At 39.4% G+C, this 21,762-nt stretch overlaps 1 protein-coding gene and 1 pseudogene across 1 annotated transcript; one reads left to right on the top strand and one right to left on the bottom strand.

The window, feature by feature from the left end:
• Positions 1 to 1,326: 1,326 nt before the first annotated feature.
• Positions 1,327 to 21,762, bottom strand: part of LOC115668755 (uncharacterized) — a 40,466-nt pseudogene continuing 20,030 nt past the window's right edge.
• Positions 13,260 to 14,551, top strand: LOC115661377 (probable F-box protein At3g61730). The gene is made up of 3 exons (XM_030583663.2): positions 13,260 to 13,434; positions 13,552 to 13,599; positions 14,089 to 14,551. The coding sequence occupies exons 1-3, from the start codon at positions 13,365 to 13,367 to the stop codon at positions 14,364 to 14,366; spliced, it is 396 nt and encodes a 131-aa protein (XP_030439523.2). The 5' UTR covers positions 13,260 to 13,364; the 3' UTR covers positions 14,367 to 14,551.

Here is a 21,762-nt window from a genome sequence, read left to right as displayed (position 1 = left end):
AAAACCGTTTTAAATGTCTTGGTAAATTCAATGGACTGTTAACAGCAGAATAAATGGGTGATGCTTGAAAAACAAGTAGGAGCTTCATAAAGCTTTGAGGTACTTAGGATTTAAACCACTTCGAATAAGTGTATTCACGACCAAATCACTCGGAGTAGTAGGTTCCTTATGTATGTGCAGCAAATTGAGAAGTTTAACGGAGTTTCTTCTCTGTGAGGCATTTCAGCAGTGCTATGCAGTTTGAACAACTTGGAAGTGGTTGACTCGCGATGAATCCATCATCACTTAGAAAGGAAGATGAGCGATTACTTGCTAAAGCTAATTAACAATACACGAAACATAATGTAGTCATACTCTATAAGTGCAATTAAATATTTAGCTGCTTCAATTATCCTATTGAACGTTTAGCTGCTTTAATTATCCTTACGTTTTGTCTGCTCATATTTGGTGCAGTATATCCCTGGTTCATACCTATGGAGAAATCAGATAAAGCTAAATCTTGATGAGTAGGTCTATCAAATTTGGTCGTAGACCCATTTCTTCACTCATATTTTATGGGCTAGGTTATTTTATAGGTTAGTTATATTCAAGTAAATGGGTTTAGACTCAACTCTATGGGTCATAAATGAGTTTAATATGGAGAGAATTACCAAAAAATAAGTTTGGAATTTTCCTGGATTGGATTAAATATATAAGTTTTTTAACAATATAAGTTGTAATTTGTTGTTTCATATGTTTTTGGGGATTCCCGAAATTTGTTTTGAAACCTAAATTTTTGTTTTGTACATTTATGACAATTCTATGTTCTTATTTCATTGGTACATTTATGACAATTCTATGTTCTTAAGGAAAGAGCATTTGCATACTCTTGCCTCTTGCCCTCAAATATCGAGAATTTCTCATTAGAGGGGTAGCTAAAGGTCATGCTCTTGTTTCGCCATTGGAAAGGAATTCTTCCTTACTGAGAGATTCGTACAATGCATTGGCTATCACACAATGACAAGTGTCTTAATCATGCATATTGGTTTAGGTTTTGGGTTTTCAGCTTTTTATATTTCAGATTTCTCACCAACACGTGAATTTGCAAAGTTGGAGGCGCGTAAGATTTCTTAGAGAGCATTCCTCTTTGAGAACTGACCAGCCAACTCTAGACACCCGAAATGGGTCAATAAGAAACATTGAAGGATCTCGTCCTTCAGGCTGGAGAATACGTGAAGGGAAATAGTTGGTAATTTCACCGAGTAAATAGTAAGACTGGTGCATTTTCATTGCTCAACCAAAAAGGAATGTAAGTTCTCTCAGCATGTAACCATACAGGAATATGGGTTAAAAAATCCCATACTTTTTGCAGACCGGTAATGGTCCAGGTGGTACATGAATCAAGAGTAGAGTTGGTACAGGCAGAATTTTCCATGTGGCATGAGATTTGCTATATCTCTCCATGTGGCAAGGGAATAGGTTCAACCTCCCTTTCTTGGCAGCTTCAGAATTGATATCCAAGTACTTCCCACTTACAGATCCACCAACGGAGAATAAGCAAGCAACCCAATATTGCAGTTCTGTGGGTGGCAAACTTCCACAAGATCAACTGCAACGAATTCAACAAGAAATGTAATTACGGGTTGTCCTCCCTACCAATTTAAAGATGCGCTATTATAAGCATTTGAAGAGAGAATCTGTGGATGTATATTGTCAGCTTTGGGAAACGAAAAGAATAGCGATGACTTCTTTCAACGTACAAGTGAGATCCCCCTGCGCAAGTTACCATCTGTCCATCCATTTATTACCTATTGAACTTATTAAGTTCGACAATGAGAAACTAGATAGCCATCCATCCCACTGCAATGTGTTGAGGAACGATAGAACTTCAGAAGATGGGACTTCCGAATTGCTGAATTATTATCCTCAATCTTCTAAATATCTGTTCCCCCCACAACATCCTCCAGGCAAATGTTCATTAGACAGCATTGCTCTCTCTTCACTTTCCAAGGAACAGTGTTAGAAGAAGGTACCTACAAAGCGGCATCTTACAAGTAAGCTGTAGCAATTTTGTTTGCTTACAATCTTTGGTAGTACCTCAACTTAAGCCGCAGGAACAAACTCCATCACTCTATAGGAAGTCTCGTTTGAAACGCCAATATAAATAACCTGATAAAGTTCGTTTCGCATCGCCAGTTAAGTAGAGAGTATAGTTCTTTTTTCATTTTTCTATATCCAAATAAGTAATTCAAGTTCGCAATGTGACTGTAAACATGCAGAAGCAAGTTTTAATTCTAGTTGTCATAAACAATGCTTTCGATGACCACCCGCCTGGGTGGCGCTGCTGGAGCGCGCACTCTTCCTCTTGCAAAAGGTTGAGTGTTCGAATCCCGGGCGCCGCAGGGTGACTTAACCGGTGGCACGTGTGTGGTGGCTAGCACGTGTCGCCCCCAGGGTTTACTCCCCGGCTGTCGGCCGTGCGGGGGTTCCCTGGGTTACCAAAAAAAAAAAACAATGCTTTCGATGAACTCTACGGCAAATGCATTTTGTAACTACTTCTACATATTCAAATGCATTATCATCATTCAAACAACCATAACAAGTGTAGATCTCTTATGCTGTGACCCCTTAAGAAAAGAGTATAGATCTCTCATGCACTGATCAGCTTAGGCCATTCAGAAAAGCAGAATATATGATATTGACAGCAATTTAGTTGGATTCATATTCTCAAAAAAGGAGCATTGTCTTCTGGGCTTAAAGTTAATTATTCTCTTTCGAATTCATCAAATTGTCGAGCAAGGAAAATGGGTTGCCTGAGACGCTAGAAAAGAAATTAACGGCAAACTAGAAGTCACCTTCCCTTCGTTGATAAGCTCTTGAAAAGCCTTCAACTGCTCCACAAAAGGTACTAGGCCTCCATTCAGAGAAATCATAGGTATACTCGCCAATCAATGGAACATAGAGATCTGGCCTGTCGTGAATCTTCTAGTCAGAGAAGAAGAACAGCAACAAGAATCTTGAGAAATAAAGAAGTAACACTCCTACAGAGCCCATGGAGAAATCAAAAGAAGTAAGGAGCAGTACTCTCTAATAGAATGGTGAAACATTGAACTTCCTATATATATATATATATATATATATTTGGTGTGAATGTAAGTATTATAAACCAGATGAAGTACAGCAGTTTAGGAGCATCCCCTAGCATTACAAAAAGTGCAAATAATTCAAAAAAATGGAGGTAGGAAGTTTCCATATAGTAGCTAATACAACATTTGTCTGGGAATGTCTAATTTTTTTCGCTCTACCTCTGACATTTTTACGAACCTTAGCCAAAAGAATATGAAAGTCAGTTGATTTGTTTTGAAACTGTCTGCTGTTGCGCTCCATCCAAATGCAATATATGGTTGCTAGAAAGGACAACTGGAGGAGTCTTGCTACCAAGTCTTTGCCTTTTGTTGCCCTAATCATCCATTGAAGTTCTTCATTCCATCCTCCTAAAAGGCGCTTAATCCCATGTTGTGCTAGGATACAACACCATATGTTGTTTGTCCATTCACACTCGAAGAATAAATGTGTTCTGTCTTCAATACCAGCCCTACGGAAATTACACTGAATATCAACTGAAGGTATCCATTGTGCGACGATTCTCACTGTAGGTAGTCTATCTCTGCAAACTAGCCAACCAATAAAATTGTGTTTGTTAATGCTGCTGGTCCAAATTAGGTTATACCACTCCACAGCTGGTCTTACATGTCTGAGTTCATCATATATATCTTGGCAATAGTATTTTGAGCTCGGTATAATCGATGTTAGAACGGGTCGCAGTTTGAGGAGACATCTCCAGCTCCAAGCCATACTGCCCTTGATGTCGAGCTACATAATTGGGGTGCCTCTGCATTTGATATTGTGAACCCAAGTACTCCAAAGGGAAAACTTCCTATATTTTTAATTACTACTATGTACCTTTTTCACTTCTTTGGGATTTCAGGGTACATAAGATGCAAGCCACTGATAAGAGTGTTGCGCAGTTTTTTAAGAAAGTCTCATAGCTACTGTAATCACAAATTTATCATGAAGGCAATGCATGAAAATCTTTTCATTCCAAAACTGGAAACCAAGAACCCTCTTATCCTGGTTGCTCTGTTGATTACAATTCTCAAATAGCATCCACTAACCTATAATTATGCTAACAGAGAGATAGAGATGTAGTTTTGGTAAATCGACCGCAGAGCAGTGAAACAAGTACTGTATCATGATTGGATCAATGGAGCAAAATACTGAAGTACGCTTTTAGTGTGGAGGTCTGTCTACGCAAATGTAAAAATACACATTTCAATAAGTGAAGTTAAGTGCTCCAAGTGTCCAGTCGTCACAAACAAAAATGCGCCGGTCCATTGATGCTAATGTACCACGGATTCATGCATACTAAACAGTGACAAGCACACATGGAGATCGGGGGGAAGGTTAGTATAGTGCATCATGCTCTTCCAATTCTCAATGTTTACATAAAAGCAGAAGAGAGATCATTTTTTTTAAGAAACAGGCAGCCTGAGAACCCAAAATCTCAAACTGATTTGGCAGATGCATAAAAAGATGTTAGAGATCTACGAGAAAAGAACAAAATTTTAGGTCAAAACATGTTATTGAAAAGGTGTTCAATTGAAAGCACAAAACGATAGCATCTTATATGTATGAAAACGTATTGCCTGGTGTCATATTATATTGTATCAAGATGCCAGAAGACGAAAAAATAGGCCCTCAATCATATCTATCAACAAATCAAAGCTTTAGAATCCAAAATTGCTCAGGAGGAGTAAATATGGGCCTTATGCACCTATATTCAAACTACTTAATAGCTTAAGTTTTTGGTTGGTATATCAGTCCACATGGCATTAGAGCCCATTCAAACCTTATATTTTGTGTGTCCTAGCACCATGCTCGTTTACAACACAGTAAGACATTCTTGTCAATTGTGTTCCATCAGTTTAAACTCGAGAGAATGTTAAAAGTCCTGCATTGCTCAAGCATGCGGTAACTGCCACCACACAAACTTGTATACTCCCAGCCAAATACGTTAAGTTTTTCCTGGAAATTTCTAAAAATCAATAAGTACTTAACATTCCGAATAAGCAACTCCAAACCCTTCAAGTGTCCCACTGTATCCTTGTTTAAATGCATGCTTAAAAAACAATGAGGCTGAAAACTTCCCCCCCCCCACAATGATGCCCCATATAGTTTGCCCTAGCAAAAGGTAAGAGCATTCTTCATCACTGGTGAAAGACCAGATATTCTAGATTGCACCAAACTATTGAAGACATCATCGAATTCTGCCTTTCAGCTTCTTGTACTAAACAGTGGCCATGCCTTACAGGCTCTTCCCACAGAGAGCCACTGTAATGCCAAATTGCTGACAGTAAACCTACATAACGAGTTATCCTAGGTCATGAAGTTTAAATCTCAGGAACTGAAATTAAGCTGAATACCTATATATGCTCTTGTGGAACTGTTAGCAGAGAACATGTTCCTCTTCCTTTTATCTAATGGAGTACTTTCTTGCTGTACTTACTGATTGTACACAAATCGACCGTCTTTTACCCTTTGTAGCAATTTAAGCTTGTAACTCCAGAAATTACCAAATGGAAGAATGAGATGACTCAGTGTTTTAAAGTAGAGATCCAAAACATAAGACAAAGTAAAAGTTACAGGAAGCTTTAGCTTTTTTGACTCATGTTAAGCGCACTTAGACAGTGCCGCTACATGCCACATCGAAGAGCTTTTAAATAGAAACTTCAGTTGATTTCAAGTGCTTCAATGAGTGACAGAGATGAGAATAATTCGCCCGATATGCAGGTACACAAGAAGAAGACAAGATAGAAACGAATCTATTAGGTAGGTATTGCCCCAATCGAGGAGAAGATGAGAGAAGGACGATTGAGAGTTTTTTTTTTTGGTATGTTATTGAGATAGTTTGACCATGTTTTTTTTTATAGGGAAAAGAAAAGACTACTATAGGGCACCAAGGGGGTGAAAACCCATATAAAAAAAAGTTAATGACCAAATTACAAGACAAATCATCTACAATGTTGATTAGGGTATTTACATCCACACATAACTTCCAATTATACAAAAAGTTTTAAGACTTTCAACCGACTTCTTCAATAAATGCAAAAGTGGGCGTCTCCTCTCCAATGAAGGCTCTCTTATTCTTCTCTAGCGATCATGTTTAAGTGAAGAACTGCAGATGCCCTAGTGAGGATTTGTGAGTAAAGGATGGAAACACTGGTTAAAAGGGGCAGGAGAAGACTTAGAAGGATGTGGAAGGAGATGATAAAGAAAGATAGGGAGTATTTAGAGCATGAAGAGGACCTAGTAAAGGATCGAGTGCAATGGTGCGATGCGGTCTTATCCGACCGACCACAATAAGTGGGTGAGGCACGATTTGTTGTTGTATAGTGCCTCTTCTTATTTTCTGAAAAGACAACAGAAACATTCACGTGGAAGAACTCCAGCATTCTAAAGCAACTGCAAAATCTCTGTAAAAAAATTTTATCAAAGTTTTAACCCAATTTTCCATAGATCGTTGGATTCAATTATCCTATTATTAGATGGTTTCTCCACTAAACAGGATTAATTTACAAAACATCAGCGGCGTGTCCAGACTAATACTACGTTGAGCTTTCTGAGGAGCTTAAATGAAACACCACACTTCTCGAAGTAACCTTAAGCGACTGTTACGAAAATTCTGAAATACAAGAACTATAAAAATAAGTTCATTTCATAAAGGTGTGGCAAAAAGACAAGCTACACGAAACTTGAATAGACCTATGTGCTTTTGCATTCATAATTATTGTAGGCCACGTATTGGGAGATGAAATTGTAAAGTCAATCAGTACTAAACAAGTTATCTGCTTTAGCACTTGTGATTCTCAATTTGCTTGTTCGGTCTACCATTTACAAAAGCAAGGGCCAGACTCTTGTCTAATCCAAATTACACAACCAAATTGTACATCTTACAAGCGGCTAAGTTCGACAGATTGTCGTATCACTTAGTAATTAGCATATTACTTTTGCAAATTAATTGGTCTTGCTCCATCAACAGTAAAGATATGCGCAACAAAGCGATCCGGCTTCAAAAGTTAAATCAAGACGTTGCTTGGTCCTATCCAATCCCTCGAATGTGAAAATGCGAACGGTCTATGCTGTGTCGGTAAAAATATTAAATTGAGAAAATTCAAAAGTAAATTCCAATGAGAACTTCAATTTCAAGTCATTAGACTTCAATTTTTCTAGTCTAGTCGTTGGAACTTGCATTTTATTACCTTCCTAACGAAGTCCCTCGGGCTCCAAATCCGTACACTCGTAATTGATGTATTCGCCGACCCTGACAAAAGTTTGATGTGGAAATTTAATTTTGCTGTCGTGGCTTATTGCTTGAGCCATTGGATGTAAAACTAGATATCAACTTTTGAGCAATGACTTTTCTCAAGACAAACTTAATTTTTCCACATTAAACTCTTGCTTGTTCTAATTAACGCGCCAGCTCAGTGTAGACACCCGAACATTTCCGATGGTTAAAATTAAAAAGTTCAGGGTATGAGATTCTTGATCGCAGCGAGTCTCGTTTCTTGACCCAAAAAATTATTAGCTAAATGTCCCTAGTATCTCAATTGCGCATGGAAATTGGAGGCACTGAATTTCATTAGTAATTAGGCATCATTTCATTTCTAAACGCGCACCGACTCGGACGGGAATGGGCACGAGCATTGGCTGTCGAAGACGAACGTGCGAGAGGCCAGGGCGGTGGGAGGTGAGCTCAGAGAGGACCTTGAGGGCGAGGAGATTGGTGTCGAAGGGCTGATGACGAGAGACCTTAGAGAAGCGAGATTGTGGCGCGTGAGAGGAATACTAGTGAAGCTTGCTAAGGGGTCAAGAGACTGTGCGCCGGAGCTCGCCAGTGGCGTTCCATCGGCGTTGGGAGGTGAAGCTTTGCTTGCTTGCTTTTGCTCTGTAACTTGGAAGAACAGGAGGAAGAACGGAGGGAACCGAAAAGTGTATAATATGTCGTTTCGTGTGCCACAAGCAAATGCGGGCTCTCTGGGGTAATGATCCGGCCCGGTTTAGTAAATGGGCAGCTTCTTTTCTTGTCAGGTTGAACCGGCCTTTTAGAACGAGCACGACAAGAAGAAGAAGAAAAAAAAAAGCACGAATTCCATTCTAGAATTCTGAAGTGAATATCGGTGGTCTTATGGTTGAGGACGTGTGTTCCCCGGCAAGAATGGTCCCCACTAACGCTGACTACACGTTTTGGTTCTGAGGTGTCGGATTTCAAAGCGGGTTTGATCATGGATTGACCCCAAAAAAGAAGCCGGCTAAAATTGCCCGGTTCGGAGTGAAATGGATAAAGCCCATGGATATGACCCGTACACGTAAAATATATATTCTTTTTTTTTTAAATCTAATCGTTTGGCGCGTAGAGAGAGAGAGAGAGAGAGAGAGAGAGAGAGAGAGAGAGAGAGAGCAATGGGGGACCGACTGAGAAGAGAGGGATAAGTGTGCACCTCTACTGGTACTATTATCTTCTAGCCATATCTGTTCCTCATCAATCTGAGTTTTCTGCTCACTCTAGTTTCAATATGAAACTATCAATGCTGTGAAATTTTGTGAAATCATTGCCAACTATTTTAAAAGCTTAAGTTATTAGATGAAGGCGGGATTTAATATGTAATTATTCTAATACTCCCCCTCACACTTAGTCTGGTCTTTTTGCTTAGTACTAAGTATGGACATATTTAATTGGGGAGGCAAATGGGGTCTGAAAAGATTTGAACTCAGAACCTTCGACTCTGATATCATGTGAGATTTGGTGGGATCACTGCCAACAGTTTTAAAAGTTTAAGCTATTAGATAAAAGCGTGATTTAATATTTAATTATTCTAATAAGTGCCATAGGCATTGACACTAGACTTCTTCATTTGTAGGTTGTTGAATACCGTGGTGAGCAGGTAAGACGCAATGTGGTAGATCCTAGAGAGACAACTTCCAGCAGAGAGGGAAGAGACTGTTATGTAAGACAATTATTGCGTGCGCTGCATTTGCCATTATTGCATTTGTATATTTACGTAAGATTATAATGTATCTGAGAAGTGTTCACTTAGATAGTTTAGGCGTCAATAAAAACCATACGACTGTGCCCTGTTATATAAGTCACGGTGGAGAGTTTTGTCCATCGTGTTTATGCTGTTCTAAACTAAACATTTGCTAAGGGATGCAAGATTTCCATCACTCTTTTGACATTGTTAATTAATTCATTTACTTATCGATTGCTGAGGATGCATAAAGCCTGTGGGTTTAGGAAGTGTGTTTCTTCATGGTTTTTCCTCCCAAAGCTGTCTGTTTGACTCATCAAGTTCGATGATTAGCATCGGAATCATGATCTGCATTATCTGTCAGTTTGTCTTCCAAACATGATAAGACATTTTTTGCAGCTCTTCAAGATCAGTGAAAAGTTGAAATCAATGCCAAAAACGAAGTAAATATAGCTGGTAAGTTCCAATATGAACCTATATTCTTTGAAGAAACGACGGGCCTCTTCTGCTTCGAGTGTTTAACTCGTGAATTCCTCGTGTTAACAAGGCTTTTGGTGGCTCATCTGAACACTAAAGTCCTTGATATGCTGCAGTGCATGCCCAACTGTTGCGCCAAAATTTTGAGCATGGCCAATGATGAGAGTCGAATAGTTCTTATTGCAAAGACTAATGTATCTGCCGGCGATGAGCTAACGTAAGAATTCCTCCAGATTGTCACCTCCCTCTTTCTACTGTGTGTGTGATTATCTATTCGCGCGCTTTTTCTGTCGGGGAGGGAAAAAAGCCGAAGCATAGCAAAGTCGTCATGCGGGTTGTGACATTGACATTCATGTTGTTTTGCAGGTATGATTGCTTGTTTGATCCGGATGAACACGAGGATATGAGAATAGAGGCCGCCCGCCCTTAGCGGCGAGCATATAATTCTTTTAAATTGTTTCGCCCGAGGAAATTTTTATTAAATTGACAAGAATATCAATTGGATGACCACCAACAAATTTTTTGCTCGGTGGAGGTGTTTTCCTTGTGTATGTTTCTTTGTTTTCTCCAGGTCTGTTTTAATGAAATAGTGAAGAAGCCGCGTGCGGTGGCTTGTCATAGCCGCGACTCGAAGTTACAATGCTCTGAAGCTCCACCAGAGTTGGACATTACTCGAATTTTGCCGAGAAATATGTGCAAAGTAATTTATTTTCAAAGAAAATGATTTTGCTTTCTGATGCTTGGCTGCAGTTTGCAAATAATTGGAAAGTGTTTTTCCGATATTTGTGATCGGGAAAATTATAAGAACAATATTTGAGAAAAAGTCTCAAGTGCGACTTCAAGTCTGGGTTTAGGTGTTGTTGAGTCTCGGGGGACTCATGCCCGGCCTTTGCGGACCAATATCCGGCATAGGAGGACCTGGGCTTGTGGACCTTGGGCTGCGGCATGAGTCATAAGTCCGAGTGCTAGGGTACACAATCTTGTTGTGAAAATACAGGCTTTTCATCGATTATGAGAAAAGGCTTTTTCGTTGACTCATTTTTCAAAACGATCAAAAAGTCGAAAATATTAGCGAGGAATCTTGTAAAGATTTTCGTACTTTCGGTTTTAGCGAGGAAGCCGATGAATTTTTTTTCTTTTTGCCTTTTCAAAATGCTTCTTCAAAGTTCAAATGGGCCCTTTCACAAAATTATTTCGGATTACTAAAATTAGTTAAATAGGACATAAAATAATTGACTTTTCTTATAGCTTAACGTTGGAGGCAGAGGAAAGACAATGTGCTATGGAGCTTTGTGGTGGTGCGAAGTGTGTGACCTAATCACAAAAGTAGCACTATTGTTCTACACAGTCGTTTAATCTTTGTATTATTACATCATATATACTTTATTATTCACGAGGAAAACAAGGACGAGCCCAACACATTCATTTATAATATTAACTGAAAAAAGAAAAACAGAGAAAAAAAAGAGAAGTCGGCCAAAATTACCCGGTTTCGGAGTGAAATGGATAAAGCCCCCTGGAAATGTCCGTACCCGTATAATATATATGTATTTTTTTTTATCGAATACATATGTATATATGTATGGTTAATTAATACCACAAAAAACCCTAAACTGATACATTTGTGACAAATTTAGTCCAAACTAATTTTATGACTACAAAAAACCCCAAAATAGTACACTTATGATAAATTTACTCTCCGTTAGCTTTCGTTAAATTTTATCGTCAAATTGCTGAGTTGGATGGCACATGGTAGTCGACGGGTGTACAAGTTTAGGATTTTACCCCTCTGTTTGTCACAAGTTTACTAATTTATGATTTTTCGTGGTATTAATCTAATTTAATGGAGGGTAAATTTGTCAAAAGTGTACCTATTTCAGATTTTTTGTGGTTAAAAAATTAATTTGAAGTAAATTTGTCACGCAAATTTATTGCAGGCGTATCAATTTAGGGTTTTTAACGGTATTAACCATATAAGTATATATATATATTGCGTTTCCCGCGTATGAAGAGCATGACGGAGCTCTGCTTTCTGAGCCGAGAGATGGAGAGAGAGATCGCTCGCATCGCACCTCGTTCCTACAACAGCCGAGATCAAATGGAGGGACGACTGTTTAGACCACCGATTGAAAAAGGACGGTGATCGATCTAACGACTACAAAACTCCGTGAGCGGCAGGCTAGCAGGGCCCTAAAATCCCCAGCATCCCCCCTTTTGCCTATATAAAACCCCTCATTTCGCCCTAAAATCGCGCGATCCATCCACTCCAGAAAGCAGAGAGAGAGGCATGGCGGGTGTAGGACGACCGATCTCGCCGGACTCGGAGCCGGTGGCGGCCACACGGAAGGAGGCTCCGGACGCCGCCGCCGCCGCCGGCTGGGGGGAAGGACGAGGAGGCCGTCGACGCCGCCCGCCGCGCCGCGCCGGTGCGGAGATGGGGACCGTCAGGGAAGGTATCTCTCTCGCCATTTTGGTTGCGATGGTGTCTGGTTCCGGCTTTCGCATTTCTGTTGTTGAGGTGCGAAACTGAGCTCGAATGCTGCCGGCATCTGATCACGGATGCTCAGTTTTTTTTTTTTTTTTCCGTTTCGAGTTTAGTTATAATCTGGCTGCGACTCGCGGCTTCATTCGAGTTTCCATCTCAGCCTAGTCTAGCGATCCTCTCTGTAGTTCGATCCGTAACAGCTGATCTGATTGTCTGAGCTGCCGAAAACATGCGAGCCTTACTGGCTCTATTTGAAGTAGATAGGATTAGCACGGTACAGCTGCATGAAAATCGGGATAACTATAGTATCCGCTTTAGACTATGAGTGACGATTTGGTGGTTGATGATTTCGGCATATCTTGTTCTGTAAAAGTAGAAATAAAAGTTCGAAAGATGTGTTGGTCCCTCCTTGGTCCGACTTGCTTTAGGAAAAAAAGCTATCAGTTCTTCATTGTTCATAGTTGATGATATATTGTATGTATGTTCTCTTCGCTGCACATACCAACAGAGAGACAACGTTGTTGTGCGCGACAAAGGTGAGCAGTTCGGAGAGTTAGTTACCTTTTCCTTTCATCTGTGTTGTCCGTAAAACTTGTTTTTGTTTGCCCCTCCACTGGCCTCCACCCCATCAAATTATAGCAAGAATTCTCAAAATTTGCTTTCTCTTCTGAGCATGTGAAAAGCTATGGAGAAGACAGTGTGGACGGCAATAGCAAGGTTTCTGAGCGGAAGATCTCTGGCGATGCTCGCGTTGACCAGCAAATGGTTTTACCGTACCGTCTTATCATGGATGAGAGCATATGGAAGTTTGCTTGTTTGCGTGATCTTGGAGTCCCTGAGCCTAAGCAAGTTTCATTCAAGTGGATCTCGCTCTATGCTTCGGCTTTTGGTAGAAAACACAGCTTCTTTTTTTTTGACTTGTCTATGTTATAGAGTGCCGCTTGTATATACGCCTCATTTCTTTTTCCGTTCGACAAGATGGGAGTCACTCTTACGGGTTTTGTCAGCAGGAGAAGCATTCGGTGAGTAATTCTTCCGGTGTTCTTTTTCTTCCTGATATGTCCCATTTAAAGATGAGATCAGGCGAAAAAAGGTTAACTGCAAAGGAAGTTGTCAAACCTCTTAGACTTAGAAATAATAGTATACAAATAGTAAGAAGACTACATTCAGTGCATCATATAACATGTTCTGATTTTCATTTACAACAATGATGTCTTAACTTTTTCTTTCAATTGACAACTCAAAAGTGGGAGTGAATTGGTCCATTCTCTCTTGATTCATCACAGGCACTCCTGACTGGGAGTTTGAGTCCTGTGGAAATACCAGAAGCAGAGACCATGGAGAATATATTGGAGTCTGGCACCTATTGCTTGCTGAAAAACATCAGAACGGGAATCTGGATAGCTGGTACTCGCTAGTTGCAAAGTGGCCCGCCATTCTTTTCCACATAAAATGTTTAGTATGGACAATAGAAGCACTTTATGGCTTCTTTAACCTTATGCTTTTGCATTTGTCTGCACACAGATATGCGTCTACTTTGCTGTCCTATCTGTGACATCAGCAGTTGTCCAGGTAACCAATTGTGTTCTTGGATTAGCTAACGTAATATAGATCTCCTCTCTCTAGTTAAAACATATCGTCCCCGTCTTTGCTGACATGGGCTGACTACTCAGTACAAATTAATATTTGAATTCAAAAGAAACTGAGGATATCCGATCTATTTCAATTGCAATTGCTTGAATAGGCTAAACTGTAATGATGTTAGATACGCTCAAATGCAATATTGCCAACCCACAATGCAAGGTTCATGAATTTTGGATTTCACAACTCTCATGAATTAACTGGCATAGTCAGTCTGTTGCAAATTGTCTGACTTGGTTTCTTGCTTTAAACTGATGGTAAATTTCTTGGAGGGAATTATTTAGGCGTTCAAGGGGAGATATTTTAGTATCATCAGAAACAGAGAGATCACTTCCTTTCCATAGCCTCTTTTGGACATTGCGAAAATGGTCTGTGTGTTTGATTTAGCCACATGGGACTCAAAAATCTTTGCTGTGGTAGGATCCATGCTAATGTTGGAGGCAAGGCACATTGAACTCTTCCTCAACGAGGGATACCAGGATGGAACTTGGGAATATCAGGTTGTAGGAGCTCATGATATCAAAGAGAATACAGAAGCAGTTTCCGGAGCCATTCTTGATGTCAAACACCTCAAAGATTCCTCAACCTCAGGTGATTTTAGCACTTCATTCTTGCTTAATCATCATTGCTTTCCTGCTCAAAATGCCCAAGCATGCAGCCACCCACAGAAAGTTTCCCACTTTCATACAAACTACTGAGTTTTCTGCTAACTGCAATGGAAACATACAGAATCCATAGGCCCATGCCTAACTAAACTATCGCCCTCAGTGACAGGACCATCATATATTAGCAATCTGGATAGGTTATTTGCTTGCCGTATGGAGATTACAGAAAATTTTCGTAACTTTGTGGCAGCAGTTTTTGATGTCAAGTCATGGGTAGTGGAGCCTGCTTAACGGATAATAAAGGGCATCGCCACAGTCGTATATACTGATTTAGAGAAAGTTCAAGGTATTTCTCTAAATCAATCGGTTAAAAGTTGACTTTGTGCATATACTGAATAGCAGCATTGCTTCTGAATCGATCATGAAATGGCAGTAATAATCTGATTGCACAAATCGACATGGAGCTAGCTTTCTCTCTGTGGTATTGACATAAAGATGCAAAGAACTAAGAAGCAGAACGGTGACTTTTATTTTCACATTGACTGTTTTTCAACGGTATCGACACAGGATGGCATCTTAAATATCACGTCATGAGAGCTGGACGGTGAAGTTGTTTCGATTAGGATTGGCCTGCAGCTTCTGTGATTCATTTCATACCAATTTTGAATAAAAATCTGAAAACTCTAGATCAGAAACAAAATGCATATGTAATCTTACAATATCTGCGAGACTCCATCTTCTGCTCCTTCTTGGGGACTCATGGAGCCGTAGAACCAGTGCATGTATCAGACAGGATTATTAGATGTTGAATGTGCTGATACGTACGGACATGTCGATTTGTGCGATCAGATACGTTTTATTGCCATTATAAAAAATACACAGCTTGGAAGCATTGCTTTGAGCCAGAAAATGAACGTCACCAAATTGGTTTCGATCCAAGACGACACTGTACGTGCATTGTGTAAAGTAGATGGCAATGAAATCTTTTGAAGGCCCAAATCATCTGATGGTATGCAATTGTTTCCATCGATTGCTGACTAAGTTTCACCTTTATCACAGCTTCGTGACTAAGTTCGTGCTTCAGGTGGGATCATGAGCACCATTTCTTTGCAAGATGCTTCTTCGGGTTCTTGTCCAAAGGGGTAGTCTTGAGTAGGAAAAGTCTAGAAGCACGCTCCTGCAAAGTACCTCCACATTTCAATCCACGGGATTGCAGTTCAAGCTTTTAACCTTTCCAAGCCCAGAACCTGCAGGAGATAAGTGGGAATTGAGGAAGCCCAACTCTCTCCTCTCCTCCACCACACCCAGTTAAATTTTGCCTTCCGCATTGAATAAAGAAATGCCCTGATGCCTAGAGCAATTTTTGATAAATAGATATTTATTAGAAAGGAGAGGAGACTCGACCAAGCCAAGCATCTTGCCTTGCTGATGTCTGAGAACAGGGACTTGTTATGCATTACAATTCATTCCTTACAACAACTTCCGCAAAAGAGTTTACTCACCACACTTGTTACTACGGTCAGAAGTCAATGTTCCAGCCGGAGAACGCATTTCTTCTCCACCATGACGACCCCACTCAACAAATGGCTCCGCTTCAGCTACTCCATATCCACTTGTCCACGTTACAGTCATCTGATATCACATTTCAAAGCTCATTTTATCTTAGGAATTGGTATTTGTAGACAAACCAGGGATACACGTGTGCTAGCACAGGCTGCATAGCTTAAAAGAAGAAACTTATGCATTTGTCAAAAGCAAACTGCACTGCCAACTCGTCCCTGTGATAATTTCTCCTATATTCTACATCAAAACTCGAGGCAAGTCTTGACACGACATGAGAATAAGACTTAAACACTACATCGATTCATTGAGAGGAACCCGAAAGCAGTACGACACGACTTTTACTTGAAACCTACATGAATTGAATATGCCTTCAACCATTTTGAATGATAAATACTTTGTAATCACATTTAAACATTTTCAAAATGGTGCGACATGACACGAGTAATCCACCCGGAAAGCCAAATTGTCAGTCCACCCATATACACTCAACTAATATTGGAGCAAAAGCAAAGCTGCTTGGCAACTTGGGCATAACAAACACGAGCAACTTGAGACCAAACCTGTTTAGTTGGAGTTACTCCCGCAGCGAAATATAATTCACTGAAATTAGTTTTTTGGCTTTTTAACGGAAAAAGATAGGGTCTTGTAGCGACTTTGGACATGAGATATCCAAGTGAGAAAAGGAATCCAATTATTTCAACCGATATAAAACAAACTTGAACCTGTACCAATATCTGATTGATGGCACACTCAAGCAATACAATAGATACAAACCAATCGTGCTGGATGCTACACAACGATGGTATTGGTTTACACTGAAATATCACACCCTAGCTTCGTCGATGACATGAGATGCACTAACATCTATCTAACCCATGAGGATCTATAGCTAAGGTAAATTGAAAGTATAGTGCAGAAAGCTTTAAAGATAATAAAAAGATGACATTTTGATTGTGTTTTCAAGGGCTTCTGCTGGCTATCAAGTGGTATTTATAATGAAGGCATGATAACCGTTCCTCAGCAACATCTGTCAATTTGTATTCATCAAATAACTTCCATCGATTCTATCTTCACCCTTTATTTCCACAATCTGGAGTTACCCACGTTCTTGGATAACCGTCTTCATCATGTGCAGAACTTTTCGCTCCTGTCGATAACCCTCATGGCCAGGTCTTCAAGTAGTAATTGTTCCCTCCTCGATATAGGCTATCTCAAGTTTCAAATATTTAAAATTTTCCGCTGGCACCATTATTGGTGGCTGCCAGTTGCTTGTCATTGTACTTCGATAACTAGACACATGGCATACTTAAGGGATACATTATTCCCTTATCGATGGGTATTTGTATACAAAACATAACTCACATGATACACAAGTAGTTATTTTCATTTGTGGCTTCTACTTTATGTACTTCTTTAATTTTCATGTAATTTCTCTTGCCGTCGACAACCAGATTATTTTTGGTGTCAACAAAACCAAACTTGAAAACTTACTACTTTCGTGAAAGGCTTATTCTCACGATCTTATCAATGGATTGTAAATCTCTTAGACTAGATTGCAAGGATATCGTTGTTTGGTGAATTCCTTAGTAACAAATTAAATGTGGATAGCCTGCTTTTTTTTTTTTGGTAAGGTTGGATAGCCTGCTTTTGATCACAATAAAAAGTGAAATTAGTTCATTACCATGCAAGAAATGGAGAACTCAGGGAATGTGTACAAATGCAATATCCCATAAAATACATATTTGAATGGAATGTAATTTAAAAACTTTACAAATGACATGAAAATTATCCAAACGGACGCAATATATATGGAAAATAATCGTATTCCCCCCGAAAAATTCTGTCAGGCTTATAATGAAGATACACCATTAATGGACTCTGGAGATTCATATATGGTAATTAATATACATACAAAAATGGAATCCAGAGATTAATGCATCAATTTCCATATATGTAGGGTTGGTGTTATAGTGGCGCTCGAATTGCGTATATATAAAGGTTGGTATTCTGTTTAATTTTTCACAACCGATCATACCGTCAAAACCTAAAGAGAAGTCAGAAAAGAAGGTCATCAAAATGGCTTCAGGAAGAGTTTGTTTGTTCATCGGTGTTCTTTGCCTCATCTCTCTTTGCTTTGCAAGTATTGTTAGCTTCTGTTTCATCTCTATTGAGTTCGTTTCTGTTTCGATTTAGACCACGCTTGAGACTGGACAGTTCGAAGGAAGCATTTATCTGTTCGATCAAATTAATGAATCACCATGTCCATATAATTTATATTATGTCTTCGTTGATTGCTGAAATTTCTTGAATTCTGTTGCATCTCAGAAACATCAGTTGCGACAGAGATCGAGGAAGAAGAGACTAGGTTTATTGACGTAGGGCCGTGTTCAAAGTTCCCGGACTGCAACAAGGCTTGCATCAAATTGCTGGGGCTTAGCGTGACAGGGTTTTGCAAGACTAATGCAGCCGGACTCAATCGTTGTCTTTGCAAAGTTACTTAGATGAAATTACATATATTTGAGCCATGTCAAACTGTTTGCATCATGGCTTTGATTGTTATGAATAAAATTCCATCTTCCGTACAACTTTTCTCAATGAATGATGGATATTTGGAGCAAGTTTAGTAATCGCCTCTCATGTCTACCCCCGTCTATTTATATTTCTTTTTTTTTTTCCCCTTCATTAGATTGATGGACATACATACTTCGCAAGCTTAAGATGCGTACCTGAATTTGCTAATATGTGATCTATAGTTGTAAAAGTTAGGTTTTGGGATCCTATAAGCTCTCCTTCCCACAATTATCGACTATTCTTGTGATTGACCTTGAGAAAAATGAAATTTATCAAAGACAAAGTTTTTAATTCGATCTTTTGAAGAACAATTTCAAAATTTGAACTATCGAATGTTAATAGTTGTGACACGTTGTCTGCTATTTCGACACTAGCATGACATCAGATTACAGCCGTTTGTAATAGTTGATATGGTGGTGAAGTAACTCAAGATGAAATTGAAAGTTTGATGAAGGAGAAAAAGTCTAATGTTGTTTAGGCTAATCTTCTCAACTAGAAGCTGTTCACCTTGGAGACCCGATGTGGTTATGAGTACGATCGGGCGTGGACGACACTTGGTTCTCTAGATTTTCGAGGGTCGCCGAGGGCGCACCAGACACCATGTGACGTGTGGTGCTCTTTCAGCCGCTGGACCCTACCTCCGGCTGAGTCGTTTCCAAGCTCTTTTTTATTCATACCAATTTTGAATACTAATTGGAAAACTCTAGATCGCAAACAAAATGCATATGTAATCTTACAATATCTGCGAGACTTCCTCTTCCGCTCCTTCTTAGGGACTCATGGAGCTGTAGAACCAGTGCATGTATCGGACAGGATTATTACATGTTGGATGTGAAGGCAGTTGCATGATATGCTGGTCTCTTTTTCTTCCTCAGAACCACTTCCATTAGAACTTGAAGTATACGCGTCTCCATCTCGTTTCCCACTAGTCCAGAGAGTCGGAGCTTCCATCCACTTCCCTACTCAAATTCAAATGCATTGCACCATCCGAAATGGTAGTCTAGGTGAAGGTAAGTAAGCTCAAGGTACGTATATCTGCCGATGATGCATTTCCATGCGACGATCAATCAACGCATCAAGTGGCCATTAACAAAAGGTCGTTGGCCTCATCGTCCGATTTATTAGATGTTGTTGATATGTAATTGTTTCTTCCTTCTTTTAGTTACAAATTGCGGAAAAGCCATGCTGTTCTATGTAATGATTGCGTTCACATTGCTCGACCTCTATATTCATCAAAAAGGGTGCTGACGTGGCTGTCCATATTGACCAACGTACTCCTCAGTTTGACTGATCGGACGCCATGTAAGCAAAGTCTAACGTCAATGGCCATATTTTTTGACGGTTGAAAGTTGGGGATATTTTTGCAAGACAAATTTAAAGCAAGGTACATACCTATGTTAAGGATCTGTTGAGGCATACAACAAACTCACTTTCTATTCTTCAATCACATTCTTGATCTCCGAATTGATTCTTGATTGGATCCATATTGTTTCTCATCTCATCTAACATGCAAAGATCACGAATTAATAAGAGTTAACAGATTATCTAATCAATCGTAGTTTCATATAGATTTGAATGAAGTGAAAGGAAAAACAAAACTGACTGGGGATGACAAATTCACCAAAGATAAGTAGATCAACTTTGTGCATTATAGAGTTAAAGCAAGGGATAGAACTGTAAGCATTGATTTAGGCTCAGAGACAATCTCAAAAAATCATCTAAGTAATTTAGACCGTAATCCAAATAATAATAATAACATCGAACCGACACGGCCGACAATAATTTATGAGCTTATATTTCCTATGAATGAAACGATGAACATTATTCTTCTCAACAACAATAATGACCATTACTGAGGCAAAAAAAAAATTGATTAATTCGACAAAATATGGTTGCCACTCCTTATGTTTCTCGGATTGATTCCGCACTGTTGATAGAACAAAATCCCTCAACTCATATTTTGCTCCTATTAGAGGCAAATCATACCTCTTTTTCTCTTTCACGATGATTAGCGGATAAGGTATGTGTTTGTTTCGACATATTCTAAGCAAAAAGTTGCCTATTTTTTATCTCATAAAAATTGAAATACCATTTGCAGTCTAACAAATATGGAAAAAGCCATATGTCAATTTACATGTTGACATTTACATATTTTCCAAAGGAAAATTATCAATGAAGTCCTAAATTTTTGTCAATTTTATCCTAAATCTTTTAATTGTGTCAATTTAGTTATAAACATTTTTACATTGTGCCAATCCAATCCATTCGACCAATATAGGTCAGTAATCACTAACGTGGACATTGACCATCTTACGTCGCATGTCGGCGCTAACGTGGACAATATTAATAATTTTTTTGAGGTTTTGATTTTTTTTTTATCTTTTCTTCACTTATTTTTTTGGATAGAGGGCGGTCAACCCTTGCCGGCCATAGGCAAGGGCCGGGACGCTCTCGCTGGCACTGGGTGAGGGCCACAGCACCATCACCTGGCCTAGATTTGGCAAAGGCGTTGTGCCCTTCGCTACATTTGGGCGAGGGGTCGCACGCCTTGCTTTGGCTGGCAAGGGCATCGCGGTCCTTGCCCAAGCCCTCACCAACCACAATGAGAGCTCGTGAGTGCTCACCTAGTGGCTGGCAACGGCATTACAGCCCTAGCCCAAAGCTTGTGAGGGCTGCGGCCCCCTCACTTGTGGCCAATGACCCTTACCATCCTTCTTTCCAAAAAAAAAAAGTGAAGAAAAAAGAAAATAAATAAAAAATAATTAAAACTCAAAAAATTATTTAAAAAAATGCCCACTTAGGATCGCAGGTATCCACGTCAACGATTTTCGGCCAAAATTGACCAAATGGGGCAATTGAAAAAATATAAAAATGTTTATGATTAAATTGACACAATCAAAATGTTTATGATTGAATTGATAGAGCTACAATAAGTTTAAGACTTCTTTGATAATTTTTCTAGCTGAAAATTATTGTAGGAAAGTATAATGGGCAATCGTGGAGAGAGAAAGCATTTCAAATATGATAGTCGTAACGTATGGTGATGACACATGGACAAGCCGGCTAATAAAAAGTGAGCTTTTCAAATTTCAATCATAAAAATTGACTGGGATGCATATCAAGCCGAGAATATGATTGGTTAATACTGCCACCACAAGACATATGACCAACAATGAAATGATTTTTCAGTTTGGAGGGGTTGCGGCTAGGCTCACCAAAAAGTTAGGTCAAGCAATTGTGCCTCGACAGACCACGTCTAAATAACTTAATAGCATACTCATCTACAGAGAAAAATCAATTATAACACCCGACCTATCCCATCAAATCCAAAATCATTCTGCAAGTGACGAACAGG

Source organism: Syzygium oleosum, unplaced genomic scaffold, assembly GCF_021117445.2.
Source record: "Syzygium oleosum isolate NSW1041296 unplaced genomic scaffold, Sole_v2.1 Sole_v2.01, whole genome shotgun sequence".
NCBI classification, from domain to species: Eukaryota; Viridiplantae; Streptophyta; class Magnoliopsida; order Myrtales; family Myrtaceae; genus Syzygium; species Syzygium oleosum.
This window is presented reverse-complemented; position numbering and strand designations above follow the sequence as displayed.